The following is a 21,747-nucleotide window of genomic DNA, read 5'->3' as shown; positions in this document are numbered from 1 at the left end:
CTCTTCTTTTTCCTCCTTTCCTCTATTTCTGGAAATCAAGGTCCAGTACACAGATAGAGCACAGGGATGGGTTGGGAATGATCCATGCCACATGCATCAAGCACAATGAGAAAGAGACCCCCCCAGTGCAGAGGCCTGTGTGATCACCAGATCCCTCCTGGGAAAGCTGGGTGGGGTTATGGAGGAAACCACTATCTGGGTGGAAACAGGCAGAGTCTCTGCTCTGGCCCAGGTGCCAGGTCCCAGCTCCCTCCCTAGGGAGCCAGTGCTCAGTGAGGAGCTGGGGACAGCAGCACTATTTCTAACTCAGGTCTAGACAGGGATCTCAGTCTTCCTCTCCCTGCTGAGGGGCTAGGCATCCAAGGCAAATACATGGGCAGTGGTAAGGGTCATAAGTTAGAGTTTTCGATTAGCCCAGTTCTAAGCTGTGGACTCCTGGCCTGTGGCTTTAACTGAACAGTTTGGTCAGGTAAGAGCAGCCCCTGAGGGCCAGCAAAGTATGGGGATACAGTAAAGAGGGAAAAGGTGAGGGGAATCTCCCTAGAAGGGAGAAGGAAGGTCTGGAGAGAGGACAGAAGTGAAGTTGGGGCAAGTGGGGAGGCCAAACATGTATATGAGGTAAGGGAGTAGGAGATGAGTGAGGCAGACAGGGGAGGGAAAAGGCAGGTGGGAACAGGGTAAGGCTGAGCAGGACCTGTGACCTCACAAAAGGCTGAGAAAGGGGTTCCAGTAAATGAAGAATAGGCTCTTCCTGGTGCTGATACACTGCAGCAAGGGAAATAAGGGTTGACATCTGGAAGAACCTGTTAGCCCTGGGGCACCACTGAAAATATATGTTTTTAAGGATGAATGAGTGTGGGTAGAGGGGAGGTAGACAGGACATAGGCAATGGGTCAGGTCATTAGAGTTGGGAGCACTTGAGGCCTGAGTGCTGGCCTGGGCTTCAGTGGCAAGAGCAACAGAAGTCCTCTGGTCCCACGAAAGTCAAAGGGGAAGACAGGCAGGGCTGAGCACAGCTTACCACCTCAAACATCCCTGTTGTGGATTAAGAACAGAACAGGTGAGAGGACAGGACAGGGAAGAATGCTCTCAATGGGACCCATGACCCAGGCCCCACCACACCCCAGAACCCACCTGCCCTCTTGGGTACCTAAAATCCCAGATCTCAGCCCCTATGCACCTCCACCCCTGACACCAAGGAATTAAAATGGGGTTGGGGAACTCACCCATAAGGGTCTACAGCTTCAAGGAGGTGACCCGGGGAATGTGAAAAAGCTGAGTCTCTTCTGAGCTGGTGGAGCTACGCCAGGGACAGACAAAAAGTAAGTGAACAACCCAGCTCAGGCCCTTAACATTGGCATAGTGATAGACCAGAGCCCTCTCCAGAGGCTGGAGTTCCAAAAGCTATGCCTGGGAAGATATTTTACTGTAAGGACAGGGACAGACATAGTAAAGGCTATTTTTGGTCTTGGCGCCTCTGAGGGTGTGGCTCTTCAGAGTATGAGCCTCCTTCACCTGAGCATCCTGCAGAGAGGAGCAGGCAGTGAGCTGGGTCCTATTTCTTGGGCCCCTGCTGCCCCCATGGTGCTAGAAACTTCCTCACCTGAGTCGTTTGCGAATTGGACGGAAGTACTTGGAGGTTTTGACAGCAAAGATGATGCTGGGAATGAGAAAAAAGGTGCACCATGCCAGGCAGAACCAGAAGGCATTCTGAAACAGGGGATGTGGGATCAGTTCACCGAGGCCACCTTACTCTGCACTCACCTACAATGAGAGTCTTGTGGAAGTATTATCAGATCTGAGGGGAAGAGCTGGGGCACAAACTGGGTGCGAGGAGCCCTGTCTTGGCCTCAGGTTCTGTTCACATTCCCCCCCGACCCCACCACGGAGACTTCCATGTCTAGAAGTTCTGATGAACCAGGGCCACTCACCCAGGGGTCCGTCATCATGTCGCACAGGATCACACGGCCATTGTCCAGGGCTCCAGAGAGGGGCTGGCAGGTGGCAATGCGTTGAGTTACCTGTGTAGTCAAGGTGAGGCAGGTACATACAGGGACAACCAAACCCACAAGGGTACACACCATATCCAGAGAGAGGAGGACAGGTACACACAGATAGACACAGATAGATCCAGGGACACAGATACATGAATGGAGAAACACAAGGAGGTGAGGATGGGCTGATATAGGCTTATCACAAAGCTCCTGCCCCTTCATCCCATTCAATAGCCTGTGGTAAATTCCTACTGCATACCCAACACTGTGATTAAGTCACATGCTTACTGGAGAGACACCTGTGCCACAGACTTGTGCATATACATGCACACATGAATACACACACATAAACAGACCCACCAAGTGCTAAGGAAGACCACCTGATGACCTAGTATAGTGCCAGACAACTTGCAGGGGCTGTGATCAGCAAAGGCCTGTAGCTGGGCATGATGAGTTGGACAAGGAGGTCAGCACAAGGAGGGGCCTGGGGTGGAAGGCAAGGTAAACAGCTTTTTTTTTTTTGCCTCCAGGGTTACTGCTGAGGCGTGGTGCCTGCACTATGAATTCATCGCTCCTGGCAGCCATCTTTTTTCCATTGTTGTTGTTTCTGTTGTTATTATTGTTGTTGCTGCTGCTGCTGTTGTTGGATAGGACAGAGAGAAATTGAGATAGGAGGGGAAGACAGAGAAGAGGAGAGAAAGATAGACACCTGCAAACCTGCTTCACTACTTGCGATGCGACACCCCTGCGGGTGGGGAGCCAGGGGCTCAAACCAAGATCCTTGCACCAGTCCTTGCACTTCACACTATGTGTGCTTAATGTGGTGTGCTACCGCCCAGCTCCCAATAGCATGTTTTAGAGCCCAGCACACACCCAGGCCTAAGAACAGAGCTGAGGCAGAGACTGGGTTGACAGAGTCCATCAATCACTTGGGGTGTGGGTTCCAGGTTTGGGATATTGAATTAAGATCGTGAAGGCCTGGAGCAACTCCAAAAGGCTTGGGACATGGAGTGGCAGAGCAGAGTGAATGGAAGGGACTGTGGCTGAGGTTTCACTCACCTCCTCTCTTACCCAGGCCATGTACTGGGAGAAGTAGCCCATCTCTCGGTCCAGGAAGCACTCACTTTCCTGAATGGAAGAAAGGAAGAAGGATGGGCTGATAAGAGCACTGAGACCCAACTCTCCTCTCACCCCAAAGCTCAGCAGTATCTGAACAGACTGAGACAGATTTCCTAGGAGTCACAGTGAAGGGATGGGGCTGAAAGAGAAGCGTTGGGTGGGGACCCTGCGTATCTTAGCTATTATTATTATTATTTCTTTATTGGGGATTAGTGGTTTACAGTTGACAGTGAAATACAATAGTTTGTACATGCATAACATTTCCATATAACAATACAATCCCCTGTCTTAGCTCTTTGACCCATCTCTGACTCTATGGCCCTGGCTTCTGCCCCACCTCCCCACTCACATTCCTCAGGATCTGGTTAGCCTGGGCAAGCAGCTCCCCTTTGAGGTAATCGACCTTGTTCAAGGTGCCTGAGGTCTCCAGCTGGGGGAAATGAAAGGGGCTTTACTCAGAGCCCTGCTCAATAAGGAAGCAGTCACTAATTCACTCAGCCATTCGATAATTCAAGATAGAACACACCACACACTCAGGGAGAGGGCCTTAAGCCAAAGACGGTGTCATCAAAAACTGATCTATCCACTTCCAGCTTCTTTCTTTTCTTTTGTTCCTTTCTTTTTAATATTTCATTCATTTATTTATTTTGGAAAGAGGCAGAGATAAATTGAGAGGGAAGGGGAGATAAAGAGGGAGAGAGATACTTGCAATATGGCTTCACTACTCATGAAACCTCCCCCCTGCAGGTAGGAATCAGGGGCTTGAACTTGGGTTCTTTCACACTGTAATGTGTGCACTTACTCAGGTGTGCCACCACCTGGCCCCTCATCCAGTTTCTCTCCACCCCTCTCATCCCAACCCCCAGTGCAACCTGGCAGAGTAGGTAAAGTCTCAAGATAGCTGGCCCCACATTCCATTCCTTCCTCTGCTGCCCACTTGCTCCAGTACGCCCTCCCTATTCCCAGCAGCCACCTGGAGATTTGGGGCTGAAGACGCCAGGGTTCTGACACTGAAGTTGAGTTTAGCCTGTGGAGAAGAGATCAGGGTTTCTTGGGCAAGAAAGGAGAGGAGTGGGGGCTTCCCAGCCCCTCCCTACCTCTCATTTCCCCCTTCAGATTCCCTGGGCCTCAAAGCTTACCACTAGATTCTGCTGGGGGAGGACTTTCTGTTGATGGAGTTTTCTGAGTCCATGGGCCTCCTCCTGTAGCTGCTCCCGCAGCACAGAATTGCTCTGGAGGGAGAGAGAGAGAGGTGTGACATTGTGCCTGAGAAAAGCAGCCTTAGCCAGCACATCCTTCACTGTGTTGTTCATTGTGACATACTAAGTGAAGGTGGAAGGTTCAGGGCTCAAGAGTAGAAAACCGAGGTCTTCCTACGGTCCCAGAACTGATTTAGATTTGGGGGGCCCTAATTCCAAGCTCTAGGGTTATCCTTAGCTTCCTAGATATTCCTAAATCTGACACAGAAGCAGTGAGATACAGTGGCAGCTGCTGAAGCTGAGGAACATTTCCTGCGTAGTCTACCTGAGTTCATTTGATTAAGGTCTATGAGATGTCCCAAGAATAAGCTCTTCAAAATTTTTTAAAATTTCTTTATTGGCTAGAAACAGAAAGAAATTGAAAGGGAAGAAAAATATAGAGAGGGAAAAGGAGAGGGTGAGAGAGAGGGAGAGGAAGAAGATGAGGGAAAGGTAGAGGGACACCTGCAGCACTACTTCACCACTCACAAAGCTTTGTCAATGCAGATGAGGATGGGGCTTGAACCTGGGTCTTTGTGCATTGTAACATGTGCACTCAACCAGTGCACCACCACCTGGCCTCCCAAAAATAACTTTTTAAAACTCTTAATATTTATAAATGCAAAATGCTGTGGTGTCCAATAGAGTTTAAACCCCTTGTCCTCATTGGTAGGAGCCCTCAATCTTTGCCCTCACCCCTCCCAGGCCCAGTCATTCACACCCCCTCCCACTTCCCAGAACTCCTACTGCCCAGTGGGGTCTCTACTGCCTTCTCACTTGTGTCTGGGTCAGTCTTTCCAGCTCCTGAGTCAGCTTCTCCAACTCAGTGTTCACCACGGGCTTCTCAATCTGGAGGCAGACAAAAGAAGCAAAGAACAGGGGTGACGTTGGGTCCTCCAGTCCCCAAATTCCCAGTCCTTTTGAAGGTATTCCACAGCAATCCCGTTTACCACAATGCCACCTCAGTTGCAGTGGGTTTGAGCTGAAGCTGTGAAATACATCAGCTATTTCCCATTAGGAAAAAAGAAGAGAGAGAGAGAGAGAGAGAGAGAGAGGCCATCTGATGTAACTCATTAAAGAAGTGATTTCCTTCTAGCAATGGGTTTGACACTACAAACAGCAACACATGCCATTCATTCCAGTACAACCTGAGGGGTGACACCAGCACAGGTCTGGGGGCACAGGGCTTGGGGTCACTGATAAAAGGAAGAACCAAAGGAAGGTGGCACACTGGGAGAAGGTGATACACAACTCCACCTCCCCTGTGAGACCCCCTGTTCAGCTAAGATGGTCTGGCCTGAGATGCCCAGCACGTACCTGGACTAGGAAGCCAGGGTAATGGATGTTCTCAAGCCCACTTCTCTGCAGGGCCTTCAGATCCCGGCGGGAGGCTGAGTTCAGCAGGTCCAGCTTCTCCATGTCCACTTTAAGGTTCTGCAAGTCCTGATGCAGCTTGGAGGTGTACTGGGAGGGAGGGCACAAAAGGGGGTATACTCCTAGTGGCAAAGCCAAACCTTCAGAAGTGCTCTTCTTGTCCCTCTGAATACTCTTATTCCCAGAGGCTCCCAACTGGCCTCTGCTCACTCACCATCCTATTCCACCCGCACCAAGACCTAGCACTCCTCCAGTGTCTACCTGGATACTGGAGAGCAGCACAGGCCTTCCCTGAGCACCACTTCCTAGGTCTATATCACATCACAGGGACATGTGTTAATCCCACCTGCTTTATCACAGACTCATCTAGAATCATCTTATTTATTTGTGTATTTCTTCACTGTTGTCAGTCCCATGAAAGTAGCACTTTGTTTGCCCAATCTGGACTGAACCTTTAGTTTCTGGAACAGAGGTTCACATGTGATGAGTATGGTGTTGTTGATTGAGTAGATGAGTGGGTGAATGAATGAATGAATACGAATAAATGCAGTCACATTTTCAAACAAGAGAAGGTTTTAAAAGGGACTTTCCCCATGCTTTACTGAAATAGATTTAAAGGACATGCAAGTCAGTACCAATGCTTAGAAAATGAAAGCTGAGGCCAGAGAGCAGTGCTTGTTTATCCAAAGTTTTGCAGCAATTCAAGAGACAGTAGCTTGACTCTGTCTGTCTCTCCCCATCCTGCTACATTGTCCTCCTCAGGGAGAGAAAAGGTGGCAGGAGAGGGGGCTCTTAAAGTAGCATTTTAGGCATCAGTAATAGATAGACTCAGAAGATATATGGCAATTGGCAGAGAAAGTCTTCCTGGTACCCTGAAAAGTACCCCTTATCTTATGTATCTCTGTGACATCAGTTATGATCTCTTCTGAAGACAAAACCCCTTACATTTGGTATGTTGTCAGAGGCCCCTGAGGATGACCCAGTCTCTCAGAATCTGAATCTGTACAGATTCTTCTGTGATCTGGACTCCTTCTCTTCTAGGGGAAGGGCTGAGCCCCATCCCTTAAGAGCCATGTCTTCCAGAGAAGAGAGAGAGCTTTGGGTCCCCTCTAGCTAGTCTCTCCCCACCCTCATGGCAGCCCTCCCTGACCATCCTTCATCCATGGACAGGGTCTGGGATCCTGAGGTACTCCCAGCACCATGGACATCCAGTGCTGACCTCTGGTTAGAGATACCAAAGGAGGGACCTAGAACATTTGGGCATGCTGCTCCAGTGTATGCAGTGCAAGGCATGGAGATGGTACTAAAATCCAGACGATTTGGCTGTGTTACCCTGTGGTTTTAAAAGAAACTGAAATACTTCTGGAAAGAATGAAGAATCAGGAGTTAGCAGGCTGGGGTGGGAGCAGATGTGAGCAATATGGGTATTATCAGTGCATGCTGGGACAAGGCTCCCCAGGGCCCAGACAGCACTCCTCCTACCTGGCTTTGGAAAGAAAAATTTTAAAAATAAAAAAAAAAAAGAAGAAGAAAATATTTTATAAAAAAAAGAAATATTTTATAGTTCTGTTCATCCTGGGTCTCCCATTCTCAAAATACATCCCATCCTGTGAAATGGCTCTTCCTTTTTTTTTTTTTTAATTTTTTTTTTTTTAATCCTAGAACTACCTCTTACCAGCAAGGATTTCCTTCTCTATTTCTGTTTTAGTTAGTTTCTTTTCTTTTCTTTTCATTTCATTTCTTTTCTTTTCTTTTCTTTTTTTTCTTTTTTACCAGAGCACAGAGCACTACTGAACTCTGGCTTATGGTGGTGAAGGGGACTGAACTCAGGATCTCAGAGCCTCAGTATAAATCTTTTTGCATAACCATTATGCTGTCTCTCCCAATATCTTTCTCTGTTTTTATACAGTGGGTTCCAGCAAGTCTAGGGGTTAAGAAGTGAGCACTCCCTACTGACCAAGAGAACTCAGAAAGGGGCTTGTAGTGAGCCCTCCCTGCCTCTCCAATTCTGCATACCTGGTCTTATTTATGTCTGTATCATTTGTTATTATTTCACTTGAGGACAAGTTTGGGTTTTTTCATTTCTTTCTTTGCTACCGGAGCTATCACTGGGGCTCAGTGTCTACATGACTCTGTTGCTCTCAGTGGCCATTTATGTTTTCCTTTAGATAGAGGGTGAGAGACAGACAGAGATAAAGAGGGAAAGGAGAGGGAGAGGGAAGAGGACATTGCAGCAACTCCCGACCATTCATAAGGTTTGCCCCCTGCAGGCACTCCTATGTGGTGACCAAGGGCTCAAACCCAGGTTCTTGTGCACAGTAACATATACACTATACTGAGTGAGTCACCTCTTGGCCCCAAAGACGATACATATTCTTAAGGTCACATCTGGTATGCTGCCAGATGACCGTCACCATCATTTTTTACTATCACAACTCATTCCCCAGCTATCCCATTCCCAACTATAGTACCAAAAGCTATCCCAATCAATATCTGAGCTTTTTTTTTTCTTCCCTGCAAGTGTTTCATGCCTGCATGATTTCACTGCTCTCAACAGACCTTCTCTCTCTCAAAAAAGTTTTCACAGAAGGAGGAGACAGGCAGTGGCATACTCATTTAAGCACACACATTACAGTGCACAAAGACGAGGGTTCAAGCCCCTGGTTCCCACCTGCAGGAGGGAAATTTTCACGAATGGTGAAGCAGGGCTATAGGTATATGTCTCTTTCTATCTCCCCTCTCAATTTCTCTTTTTCTCTAACCAATAATAAAAATTAATAAATAAGGGGGCATGTGGTGGCACACCTGGTTGAGTGCACATATTACAGTGCACAAGGACCCAGGTGCGAGCTCCTGGTCCCCACTTGCAGGGGGAAACCTTCACGAATGGTGAAGCAGTGCTACAAGTGTCTCTCTGTCTCTCTCTCCCTCTTTATCTCCCCCTTCCCTCTCAATTTCTGGCTGTCTCTATCCAATAAATAAAGATAATTAAATAAATATATATATATTTAAAACGTTATTATAAAATTTTTTTCCAGAGGGCGGAGGACAGAGAGGGAGGAAAGGAGACACACAGAGGGAAGAGATACCACAGCACTACTCTACCACTTGTAAAGCTCCCCCTTTGCACAGTCCCATGTGGTGGTGGGAGGAGGTTTGAACCTAGATCCTCATGCATAGTAAAATATGCACTTTACTAGGTGTTCCTTGTGCCAACACCCCAGTGCTTATCCTTAGTCAGCGCTTACACTCTAGGCCTCTTACTCACAGTCACCATTCTTCCCTGCTACAGTCTCAGTAGTGTTGAGCTTTTCCCAAAGCATAATACTTTGGAAAGTCACCTACACATACTAGAGTGTTCCTTGGAGCTCTCACCCTAGCTCTCACCTGAGTTTGTATCTGAGGTCTGTGCACCTGGATACTGTGATCACTTTTGTGGACTTCGTGGGTTCAAGGAAGCAGGGCCAGAAAGTGGGGGCTCTATAGGAGGGATCCCCACAACCTTCCAGAAGTTACCCTTACCTGGCTGATATCCAGATGCTTTTCTAGATCAAAGGAGTCATTGAGCTGTAGGACCTTCCAGAGCACGGCCCCTTCCTTGCACTGCCTGAGGAGGAATAAGGAGTATTGAAGATAAGAATAAGTGATAGCAGGTGAGGACTGACATCATCTTGATAGACCATCCACTTCAACCTTTCCTCAGACCCAGCCCCAAGCCGAGGCTTCCTACTTACCGGTAAGCCAAGAAGATGCTAACATTTTCCTTCAGATCAAGAAGTTGGGTCAAATTCATAGATGAAGGCAAATTCCCTGGTGTGTCCGCAAACTTGGGATAGGGCAGAAAGAAGTGGGTCTAGAGCATGATGGGCAAGGCCTTTCCAGGTCCTCTAGCCCCATGTCACCTTGGCACTGCTGAAAATACACCCAGAGACCCCAGCCCAAATCTGCTTCTAGCTCAAAATGTCTCTGGACCCTAAATCCTTGCGGGAACTCTCCATGGATGTTTAGGAAGGGTCTTTGGCAGAGAATCTGGGTCAGTACATTGGCTTACTTGCTACAGGTGCTGGGGAACTAGAATTCCCAGTTTGCATGTTCAGAGTTAGGAGATCAGAGCATCTTAGATCTGTGATCCTGCCCTGGCATTCACACAACAACTCTGGGTCCCATAATAGCTCACTTTCTCTCCCTCTAGCTCATTCCTTATCCAGTGGCAGCTATCTGTCTTTTCTTGGCCATCTCCATTATATCTTTTTCTTGCCCTTTTGGCTCTCACTCTATACTTACTCCCTTGCTCTGACCACAAGTTCCTCCCTCCACCTCCCCGTGGGCCCCCAAGCCGGGGAAGCTCACCTTGTAGAGGTCTCCACTCTCCCAGCTCCGGCACACCAGCGTCTGCATGTTGCCCCCCACCAGGAAGGTGGCAAAGACCAGGAGGATGAGGGGTGCCGCGAAGAGGAAGCTGAGGCCTACACCCCTGAGGAAGAGTGTGAACAGGGCTGAGACCAGAGAGAGAAAACTGCTTTCTCTGGGTCACTTACCTTTGTCCCCACTTATATCCTAGGAATGGCATGGTCAGAGACAACCCATTTGGGGTTGGAAGGAGCCTCAACTTCTGGGCAGAAGAGAGAACTCAGAAGGGCTGACTGTCCTTGCCCCATCCTTACCCCAACCCCATGCTAACCTAGAGGAGAGGACAACTGCTTTGTTCAAAGAGCCAGGAGCTAATGAGCTCTAGAGCTCAGCTGTCAATAGAGCCACTTGGTACTATCAGCCATGACACACCAGCAGGAGTAGCAACCCAGAGGGTATAGGCAAGGCCAGTACCACTGGCCTGTAGTGCTTCTTTGTGAGATAGGCATAGCCCCATGATAGGAGTTAAGGTTTCAGGACTGAAGCATGAGCTGTATTTCACTCCTCACCTGTCCCTTTGAGCAGATACTCAGAACAGTTGAATGCACTCTAAGGATGGCTAAGATTCTACCCCTAGTGCCATCTCCTTTAGATGGTGAGTTAAGGATTCTGAGGCTCTATGGGCTCAATGGAAAAGAATCTCCATTTATGATGATAGCTGCCAGTGATGTGGTCAGGGGAAGTACTTCTTTTTTGTTATACTGCCAGAGTCTAACCTTTGTAAACAGATGAGAATACTTAGGCTCACACTGGTTAGCCATGTGCCCAGAGTCCCCTAGCAAATCTGTGCCAGAACCAGTGACTGAATTCCAAGGACTGACTCCAACAGCCACACTATAAACTGTCCACAGATGCAAGGGGAACATGGTCAGCTCAGTGGTGAGAGATCCTTCCCCTTTCCCTGGCTGTTCTTACACCATGAGGAAACAGGCTCCTGCCTCGCCCTTGGCTTCCGAGTGGCTGGGATCCTCTCTGGCAGACAGGCCCCAGATGCCCAGGTTGAGGCCTAGCAGATTACAGGCCACCACAAGCAGGATCACAGAGCACAGCACACAGCCCACAATCCACCTGTCACAGAGAGAGTGTGAGGGTCACTGAAAAGAGAGGCAGCTGGGCACCAGTATGGTCTGACATAGGACCGTGTGGTTGCACAATCCACTAAACCCAAGGCCTCAGAGGTGTTGGTGTGGATTTTTCCTGAGACCACTACAGGGTCCTCAGGCTTAGGTCACAAGAATTCACAACCCAGGTGGGGCCGCAGAAGTTGGGACACAGGAGTGAGGGATCATGGCTTCAATGGAGGCAGCAACATAGTACTTGAGGTTGCTGGGGGTTAGAGGTTGAACCCAGGGTGGTTCAGAGGTTGGGCTGCCCATTCCACCCCCATGGTTCCCAGGTACCTGTACTTCTCATATCTCTGCAGCTCCTTCAGATAGGGGCGGCTGCTCCTTTCCACCTCCTCCAATGTCTGACTCCACTTGGAGGCTGTCTCCCAGCCTGGGAACCCTTCAGCCAGAGTCCTCAGCCCTTCAGGCTGCTGGTTCACCACTTTCTTCAGGTCTGCCCAAATCATCAGGGACTCATGAAGTGGGGAAGGCCCCAGGGCCCCAGAGAGGACACAGATGAGTGAAGAAGAACATGCAGTCCAACAGAAATCTCCCTGCCTGGGGCCCAGGCAAGGACAGCTTTTCCCGGGCTTCCCCTCCCTTCCTACTGCCCCACTTTTCTCTTGATAAGCTTCTTTGGTAGGGGTGGGTGAGGTGAGGGGTGGCATGCTGGGGAGTCAACCTGGCACCTGGGCAGGGCCTCACCTTTGACCACATCAGCCATCTGCATAGCAGCCAGGAGAGGAAGAGCATTGAAGGTGCTGTTTTCCTGCAAGAACCAGATGCAATTATACCTCCTGCTCTCTGTCAGGGTGTCCCCATCTGGCTTTGGTGGAAGGGCATCTCTCTCACTTATCCCAGCTCAGGAGACTGAGAAACAGGCTTCCCTTTGGCTTCTACCCTTCCTCCATTTAGCCTGAATCAGTTCCCTAAAACATTGTTCCTCAAAGCCCCATTCTTTATTTTTTAAATTTTATTTATTATTAGATAGAGACAGAGAGAAATTGAGAGGGGAGAGGTAGATAGAAAGGGAAAGAGACAGAGTGATACCTGCAGCCCTACTCCACCACTCCTGAAACTTTCCCCCTGCAGGTAGAGACTGGGGGTTTGAACCTGGGTCCTTGCACACTGTGATGTGTACACTTAACCAGGTGCACCACCACCTGGCTCCAAGACCCATTCTTTCTAGCTCGACTTTTACGGTAGACTTCGAGCAAGGCTTTCACCTTTCCCATCCACCCTACACAGGACTGCCATACAATTCCCTAACATCCAGCTCCAACCTATTCTCCTAGATTCAGCTCCCACTTCCTTCCTCCTGGAACTTTCTGCTGTAGCCATCCAGTACAAATGACTCACCCTTTCCCCAACTCTGGCATTTTCCAGGCCCTGGGTCTCTAGTGCTGACTCATGCTGGGCCCTCCCCCACACTGTCTCCACCCAGAGGAATCTGCCTATCCTCCGGGTTCTGGTACATCCCAGTTTGCTTGCCAGCCCCTAGCCCCCAGCTCCTTGAAGGTACTAGTCTGCTTGTATCACCAGATCAAAGGCATTCAGGACACACACTCCAAGCCACCCAGGTAGGTGAGGTCTTGCTCTGGCCCATGTCTTAGGGTTCTCATTCCCACAGGGAGAAACTGAGGCCCCTCACCTGTGAGTTCCTAGGCAGGTGGGGGGGAGGGTGTCAGGTAGGCACTGACCTCCTCAACCATGCTGGAGAAGTCAGCCTCTGGGATATCCTTCAGGTGGTGAAGGGCATTGTCCACAGGGGGCACCTGAAGAGTAGGCATTGGATTGTGAGACAAAATAGAAGGACTTGAGGGACCCCTGAGGTGGGGTGGGGATTGAGGGAAGAGGTATGGGGGAACAGAATGGGGCAGAGGCCTCTGAACCTTTGGTTTTCTTGAGCATAAAATAGGGACTCCCACAGCCTCACTGAGGTTATGAAGTGAGATGTAGGTAGCAGCAAGAACTCAAGGAGCTTACAGCACAGCATATGCCCCTAAGTCAGAAAGGCCACCTTAACCCCGAGTGTGGAAAAGGGGAAAGAGCAAACCCAGGAAAAGCATCACAAGTCTGCCCAAGGAAACACAGGCTGCCCAGGGGCTCATAGGACAGTGAGCAGTGAGCCCCTGAGGTTCCCAGCTGCCTCATTCTGGGCTTGCACCTGGCTGAAGTCAGCTCCCAGCTCCAGGGCACGGGCCTGGCTTAGTGCCCCTGCACAGCCCTGGCAGCTGGGCTCCTGCAGCAGCTTGAGCAGCCGCTCCCGGTGCTCCTGGACAGCCGGCTCCAAGTCCTTCTGGCCCTGCCACAGCTCTACTGAGGTGGCGTTCAGAGCTCGGAGGTGGTCCACTGAGATCTGCAGGGCTGAGAGACACACACCCTGACTGAGCAGGGTCCATTGCACTGGCCTCCTCGGAGGCCTACTGAGAGGCTGGACACCTTCCCCTCCCCCACCAGTAGGACTGGAAGTCATTGACCTCTAGTTAGAATGGAAACTGCCTCGGGGCTTGTTCAGCAGAAAGTGAGCAGGGAGGGCAGAGGAAGCTGGAATCCTAGGATCATCAAGCCTTGGGAAAGTTATGGGTGGGGTTCGAAAGAAACCCTGGGTTGAGTGAAGGTGGAACCTGCCCCCAGGGGGACACCTGTTGAGCCTCACCCCAACACTCACCCTGACCCAGGCTGAGCACTGAGCCCAATGCCTGGTACACTGTGCTCCTGAGCTGGGTGTGCATGGCGCTCCCGATGTTCAGGCCAACACCTGGAGGGTACAGGGTAGACTCTGGGGCCAGGCCTAAGTGAACCTTCCCCACTGTCCATCCTCCCTGCCTCAGGACTAGGAACTGGACTTTGAAGCACAGGCATTGGCTTCTCAATCTTGCAACAGGGTGACTGTTGTGCTGACCGGCTGGACTCAAACCCCACCTCTGTGAGAATATTCCCAGGGGAACCCAGAATCAGAGATGGAAAGGGTCTAATAACCCCCCAAGACAACCCTGAGCAGGGATTTCCTAGGCATGGCCAGTCTGCCAAGTAAATAAAATTCTCACCATCCAGGTCCTCCAAGATGCGGTTCTGAGGAAGGGCAAACTGCTGTCCCACCAACTGCAGCTCCTAAGCAAACACAGACCTTGAGGCTGCTCGTCCCTGTCTCCTGTGCTACCCCCCTTCCTGAACTCCATAAAAAGTTGAACTCCCATCCTGAAAATACCATTTATGGATTCCAATGACTGCCCAGCAGGTGACCAAGTTGTAGTCTGTAATGTATAGGAACTACCCTGCTCTATATAGTCTGGGAATGAGGCCCATGGGGGTAGGGGGTGGGGAGGACTTGTTGGTGCTCACCCGGGGGACATCAGAGACCAGGCCACGGAGGCTGAGCAGAGTCTCGGGCACAGCCTCAACACTGGGGCCCATCTGCTCATGCACTCGCTGGTTGGTGACAAAGGTACAGACCATGCCAACCCTGAGAGGGCAGGAGAGAAGGGGATTGCTGGACTCCTGGGGACATTGAGGTGTTGACCTCCCCTCCTCCCACTTGGCCTGGGTGCCCCTCACAGCAGCACGAGGGTGGTCAGCAGCAGGAAGGCCATGAGAGCGCCTCGCTCACAGGCCAGGGCCTTGTGCTCCGTCTTCACTCGGCCCCCACAACGCCGGCGGCGACGGCAGCAGCAGAAACAGAGGCCGGCTGTGGGCACTGCCAGGAGGTAGACGCCAGCGATCACTGCACACACTACATAGCCTGCCTCGTACCGCACCACCTGGGCAGGACAGCCAGGCATGAGGTGCTGTCCTGACCCCCACCCCCCAGCATATTTACTTCCCTTGATGCCAGAGGGAAGCCAGCATGCAAACAGAATGGCCCATCACTGAAATCCCCCAAGAGGCAAATGTCCCTGTCATTACTCACCATCTTATCCATAAGGAAACTGAAGAAAGGGAGGTTTGGGCTTACTGCATACCCCATGGCCAGTAAATAGCAGAGTTGGGGGCTGAACTCAGATCAGCTGATTGCAGGGTCATGGAAGAGGGGAAAGGAGGCCCAGGACCTTGGGATGCCCAGACCTTTCTACTTCCGCCCCTCATGCTCACCTCTGATGGCCCTCCTCCCTTCCCCAGTGCCTTCCTCTAGGGCTCACCTCATCCACCTTCACGGAGGACGGCTCATTCATCAGGGACTTTACCAGCTCTATGGAAAGAGTTAAACTGGGAATTTGGGGCCAGTACCTCCCTGCTTTGGTCCACCCTACTGCCAGGAGAACAAGGGCTCTGGAGGGAGGGAGGGTTCCCCAGCACTGCAGCACCCTTGAAAAAGCAAGGTCACTAGTGCTGTCCCAAAAGGCAGCCAATGAAGGGAGCTCTGGTTCACAGCCTGCCTATGGACCCTATGTAGGCCCTTTCACTGATAGTCTGTCAAAAGCAGAGACAAGGGTGGGGAGAGGCAGACCAAGAAGCATCCACCTTCAGTCCCTCCCAACCCCTTGCACCACTAGACTGAAAGAAAACTCTTCTCCAGACCTTTGGGAACTTTTACTGTAATTTTCTCTACTTTTAAATGAAGAATCAGAGAAAATGGGCTTGTCCGAGGTCTCAGGAAGGTCCTGGAGCTGCCCACAGGGCTGCCCCCTGGGTTTCTGGAAAGATGGGGGTGGAGGATGCTAGGGACCCTGCTCAAGTTCCTGCCCACACAGTGAGCAGACCCACTTTGGAGGAGAAACTACCTTAGGAGGGCCATTCTAGGAGGGGGTGACTTACCTTCAGGGAAGGGGTTGAGCTGCACCACAGACAGGAAGCGACGCACGGTGCCATAGAGGGGGTCCAGGGGCCCAGGCGCACGGGCCCGGGGTGCGAGCCAACGGGCCTTGGCGACGGGAGCGAATGCCAGTCTCTCGGTTGGGCCCAGGGATCTGCAGCCTGTGGCCTCCACGTCCAGCAGGCTCAGGAGCAGCCCCAGTCCCAGGCCCAGCAGGGCTGCCAGGAAGCCAGGCGCAGGCATCGTGAGCTTGGTGAGTGGGTTGCGCGACCCGCAGGAGCACCCGCTCAGGAGGCGCAGGTTGCGGGTAGAGCACCAGGTAAGCCGGGCATCCTTCGCAGCCGCTCTCAAAACCGGCCAGACAGGTTTGGGCTCCTGCACTACCTGGGCGCCGGCCCAGAACTCTGGAAAAGCAGGGGAGGAGGCTGGGCTAGGAGGCAGGACCAGGGTCAGACCCACCCTCAGCAGCTTGGGGTTAGAGACTAGGCTGGGAGCCCTCTCCCCTCTCCAGAACATGAAAGGGCTCCTTCCCACCTGACTGGGGAAGGCACCTTAGTAGCTCTGGTTACCTGCAGTGGCCCAATTTCCAATATTACACTCCATGCCCAAACCAGGAACCCAATCCAGGGTCTAAGAAAACAGCCACCTAGTTAAGTTCTGGCCAAAGGGGTGGCAAGACCAGCCACACAGGCCCAGGAACCAGGCTCCTTTCCCAGTTGCCTTTGGGGCCTGTGTCTCCTCTGATTATGCCTGTGCCAGCCTCCAGGTCAACCCAGAACAGAGAAGCCACAGGGTTGGCTCTCAGAGGGGCCATTCCGACAGGCACTGTCCTCTGGGAGGGTGACTATGTCCTGTGGCAAATATATGCACTTTGGATCAGCCATGCCCCACCAGTCACCAGCTAAACAAATTAATCAAGGATGTGCCCAGAGATGTGTCTGTTCACGTCTCTATTCTATAAATGGCTGTGTGCCCAATATTCATCTCGTGCCTGCTGCTGAGCAGGTCACAGATAAATATTGCTAAATGGACAGAGTGTCTTCCAACATTATTCATGAAACCAGAGACAGAACTGATGGCAACCCCAGAGAAGTTGGTAAAATGAGCATCTCCTAGGACACACTGGCTAGTTATTAATGAAAATGAAGTGGACGTCATTTTTTGAATCTGAAAGACAGTCACAATGAATTAACAAGTGCCAAGTTTTTCAAGTAGAGGCACAGACCAGTGATCTTTTTAGTGTTGGAATCGTGGCAAATTTCTCCACTTTGGCTCATCTTCTGTACAGTAAGATTGTATTGTGTCCAAAGAAATATTATAAGTCTGTGAGTTTCCATGGCAGCACTCCCACTTCCTATATCTAGAGTCTGGGGGCAGAAGGGCTGGGGAGGGTATGGATCTATTGCCTGAACCCTAGGCTCTTGTGGGTGTTCATGTTGTGGCTGGGGGTAGTCAGTGGAAAATAAGGGACTTATATTTGAGTTAAGGCTGGGCCTACAAAAGAGTTCTTACACCTTCCATTGCTGCCCCCACAATTTTCTCAGAGTTGGGGGTCAAGTATACAGAATACATGGTTCAGTTAATAACGGGGTTCATACAGGAAACAGACCTAATCAAAGGGTGACTCAGAGATGAACATCAAAGCTGTCATGAGGAATGGGTTAGGGGTGCAGGAGTATCCAAGGTTAGCATTTCCCCAGAGGCCCAACCCCAACATGTGAAGGGATGCCTCTGACCACCTTGCCCTCGACTGTGCCAGAACAATGAAATGCAGGCTGTGCCCACTATACCCCCACCTCTCATCCTTCCTACCTGGCCCACTTGAGCCCAGCACCTGACACCTGCAGCATCACCTGGGGCACCTTGAAGGCTGCCATCAGGAAACACTGGTGTTCCCAGGGCCTGCCTGTTCCGCTTTTTCTGTCTTCCAATGTGAACTGTGAGGATCACTCCCCTGACCATTATATGTTAACTTTGTCTTAGTCACCAGCAGGATAGGAGAAGATCCTTTCCAACATGATAGAATGCAGTTAATAACTACCATTTAAGGTTTTTTTTTTTGGTTTGTTTTGTTTTTGGTTTGTTTTTGTTTTTGCAGTTCTGACTTGGCTGTCCTGGTGGCAAGAAAAAGTCTCAGCTAGGGGGTGGGGGGGTCATAGAGAAGGAAGAATTAGAAACCCTTAGTACCTGTTCCCCTCTTTCTTTCCTCTCAATTATTGTAATGAAGCCAATCAGTTACTGCAGCTATTTTCATTATTGTCTATAATAAAGAAAACTCTACTTTGAAGGTAAGATTTCCTCATGAAAGAAGGAAAACATTCCAAGCCCTTTCCTCAATCTGGGGGTGGAGGGTTGGTGAGAATACTGAAACTTCCTATTTGGCAGGTGTCCAGGCAGGAAGAAGAGACTTTCCTGCAGTGGCCAAAGGAGTCAGAGGCAATCATCTCCTTCATAGCAGTATCCTGATGGAATAATCTACTCCTGACTGGCCAGGCAACCCCTATCTGTCCCCCCTGTCCCTAATCCAGGTGGGCTCAAGGACCAACCCTGGACTCTGGGCTAAAGAGAAGAAATTACTTCTCTAATTAAACTCCTTGGCCCAGACCTACTGGGCCATGTGGGGGCTGGGAGACTCCACAGCAGGAATACTCCTGCAATATGGGGGTGCCTCCAAGGGGGCTGGGGCGGACTGGCAGCAGAGCTGGAGGGTTTCTGGAAGTGAGAAAGGGGATCCAACGGTGGTACCATCTTACTACCTTCTCCCTTTTAGTCACACATCTCTTTGCTTTCTGGAAAGCAGCTCAGCCCCAGGATACAGGTCTGCCTCCCTTCTCACTTTTGGGAACAAAGAGAAGACAAGGTTCAGTGGGTCTCAAGAAAACAGGTAGAGGAGGCTGGTCCCTCTACTTTCAGGAATGAATGCTGTGCTCTGAGAATGAATCATAAGCCAATTTCAGCAAATAAAACTGCTTATCAGATCAAGACTATTGTTTAGTCAACAATCTTTCTTTTTTTAAGATTCTTGTATTAATGTGGGAGGGAAAGTAAACAGCAGGGACATCCTTCTGGCACATGCAATTCCAGGGACTGAACTCAAGGCCTAATGATTTTGTGTCCAAAGCTCTAGCCACTATTGCCACCATCCAGGCTACATCAGTAACTGTTTGATTGCAAAAATCAAAATCTCACTTAAGCCAGCAAAGGCTATGAAAAGTGAATTTACTATAGGACTGTGGGACACTTGAGGATCCTGAACATGGAAGGTGGAGCTGGGCCTCAGGAGGGCACAGGAAGTCAGCTAAGTACTCACTTCTCTGCCCCAGATGGTTTTTCTGGGCTGAGGTCTCTGCCCACTGTATGTTATCCAAAATTCCCCACAACTAGCCTCTTTATATCCAATGGGTCAAAAAGGGCTGTTTAGCCAAACTCAGCCTACCTATTCTCCCCCGGGGCTACTATCATCACAGCTCACATTCAGAATCTTAGCAAAAAGAAACTCAGTGTCAGCCTGGTGCAGTGTGCCCCAGGCCAGCCTGTGGTCACAGTCTGACTGCCAGGGCACCAGGAAGGGTGATGAGTATCTGGCAACCCTCCTCTGAGAAGGAGTTAACATCCAAAAGATGTTGGTTACAGTTGTGGAGATAGATTTTTATTTTTCAATATCTGTATAATCAAACATGCGAACCATCCAATGTGCATCACTTGTGTATCACCAAAAAAGCTTTGGGTGAGAATTCCATGAGAAATAAAGAAGGGTCATCTTTGTGGTACTGTTTTTGGAGAATGTCTATCCCTGTGTACCCAGCCCTAGTAATGACGTCTTGTTCCTTGTTCTTACATCCAGCCACCCAAATGTATTCTTTCAGTGCATGTGACTCTTTGACTTTAAGCCCTCCAATGGCTTCTGTACCAACCTCAAAATAAAAGTCCTTCATTTGTTCCCTGGTCCTTTCCCAGAGAAGCCCTCTGCATTCTTCTGGAAATTTCCAACATATTCCATGTCCATGGCTGTACCCTTTGTCCTGCCCCCTGCCCATACCATGCTTTTTTCCCCTCCCCTCATTTCCACCTGATTACTACTTATCCTTAAGACTGGCTTAGAGGGGTTGGGAGATGGTGCACCGGGTAAAGCACTTTCTTTACCATGCATAAGGACCTGGATTTGATTCCTAGTACCAATCATAGCACCATGGGCAACACCAAGAGAACTCAAACCCACTTGTATGGATCATGGATCTAGCAATACTTTGACTTCTCTCTTTCTCTCTCAAAGAATAAAAATTATACTTGAGAGTCATATCAATGATTTCTCACATGCACAATGTCCTGAGATCAGTCCCCAGTGGCACCTTAAGAGAAAAATAAAAAAGACTTGAGTTAGTGGTCATCTTCTCTAGGATGGCCTTCCCCACAGAATGATTTCATATCACCTGCTCAAAGTCTACCTCCCCCACACACAGTACAGTTGACCATTGAACAACAAGGATTTGAACTGCTCAAATCCACTTGTATGCAGATTCTTTCTGTATAAGTACCGTGCGCTAACTGCTAACCGATTGCGCCACTGGAGCTCTGCAGATTCTTTCTATTCATGAATTCCCCATTAACAGATTCTGTGTTCAAGGCTTCATCCAGTTGCAAATTCAAAGATAAGAGATTTGCTTATGACCAAAAAGTCTGACAGTGACTGTGATTCAAAAATTCAAGACAGAAGAGGCCTGACTGGAGTATGGGTCAACCTGCCAATGCCCATGTCCAGTGGAGAAGTAATTATAGAAGCCAGACCTTCCACTTTCTGCACCCCATAATGATTCTGGGTCCATGCTCCCAGAGGGATAAAGAATAGGAAAGCTTCCAATGGAGGGGATGGGATGCAGAACTCTGGTGGTGATAATTGTGTGGAATTGTATCCCTCTTATCCAATGGTCTTGTATTTAATTAAGTAAATTACAGAGAAAAAAATGGGATGGGGTGACCCAGAAAGGGAGGAGACTCTTTGGTGAGCAGCACATTCCTGGAATTGTCTTCCAGTCCTTGACAAGCTGTATGTCCAGATGCAGCCCAAAGAGAGTCTGCAGAGAGTCGTGTGGGTTTCAGCAAAGTACCCATGAGACCTGTGATAACTACTGCGGACTGGGGAGTTTTGCAGTTGCCACCTAGATGTGGCCCAGAGACAGCAAGTGAGGTGAGAACTCAGGCAGACAGTGTTATCAAAGCAGCCAGAATCAGAAGGGCAGGTGCCCAAGCAAATAGGGATGGCAGCACTTTGGTTTGCTGTGGCAAAGCAGATAGTCACAATAGAGTGAACATCTAGAAGAACCAGCCCAGAGTGGGAGAAATAGCTCACTGGGCCGGGTATTTACCTTGACATGCAAATGACTTAGGTTCAAGCCAATGTCATGGTACTCCCATGTGGAGTCAGGGCTTGAACCTGGGTCATTTGCATGACCCCCCAGAGCCTGACCTGCAAAAGAAGCAGTTGTAGATTGTAGATGAGTTACTGGCCCTATCGTAACATCTTCTCCAGTTCAATCTCTTCACATCACCATACTAAGTGTGGAGGGAGATTGCTGATGTTTATACATCAGTTTCTTCTTCTTGGGGATTTTCCCCTTTATTGGGGGATTAATATTTTACAATCAACAGTAAATATAGTCGTTTGTACATGTAAAACATTTCACAGTTTTCCACTTAACAATACAACCCCCATTGGGTCCTCAGTGTGGGGGCCATCATGTTCCAGGACCTGAAAC

General features: G+C 49.8%; 1 protein-coding gene across 2 annotated transcripts; it reads right to left on the bottom strand.

Moving 5' to 3' along the window:
* Nucleotides 1-291: 291 nt before the first annotated feature.
* Nucleotides 292-16,525, bottom strand: PROM2 (prominin 2). 2 transcript variants are annotated; one of them, XM_016191212.2, is made up of 24 exons: nt 15,997-16,525; nt 15,381-15,430; nt 14,800-15,002; nt 14,587-14,707; nt 14,292-14,355; nt 13,913-14,002; nt 13,409-13,608; nt 12,942-13,016; nt 11,947-12,010; nt 11,536-11,695; nt 11,051-11,203; nt 10,076-10,199; nt 9,460-9,551; nt 9,248-9,332; nt 5,669-5,815; nt 5,129-5,200; nt 4,253-4,345; nt 4,087-4,140; nt 3,463-3,543; nt 3,054-3,122; nt 1,932-2,021; nt 1,604-1,710; nt 1,227-1,300; nt 292-1,035 (listed from the first exon to the last, which is right to left on the bottom strand). In XM_016191212.2, exons 1-23 carry the CDS (start codon nt 16,508-16,510, stop codon nt 1,237-1,239), a joined length of 2,772 nt encoding a protein of 923 aa, XP_016046698.2. In that variant the 5' UTR covers nt 16,511-16,525; the 3' UTR covers nt 292-1,035; nt 1,227-1,236. The 2 variants fall into 2 exon arrangements, with proteins under 2 accessions (XP_016046698.2, XP_060043273.1); XM_060187290.1 differs by lacking the exon at nt 11,051-11,203 and having other exon boundaries at nt 15,997-16,403.
* Between the last annotated feature and the right edge of the window lie 5,222 nt (nt 16,526-21,747).

Source organism: Erinaceus europaeus, chromosome 3, assembly GCF_950295315.1.
Source record: "Erinaceus europaeus chromosome 3, mEriEur2.1, whole genome shotgun sequence".
NCBI classification, from domain to species: Eukaryota; Metazoa; Chordata; class Mammalia; order Eulipotyphla; family Erinaceidae; genus Erinaceus; species Erinaceus europaeus.
Note: the sequence above shows the minus strand (reverse complement) of the source record. Positions and strands in the feature narration are given on the sequence as shown.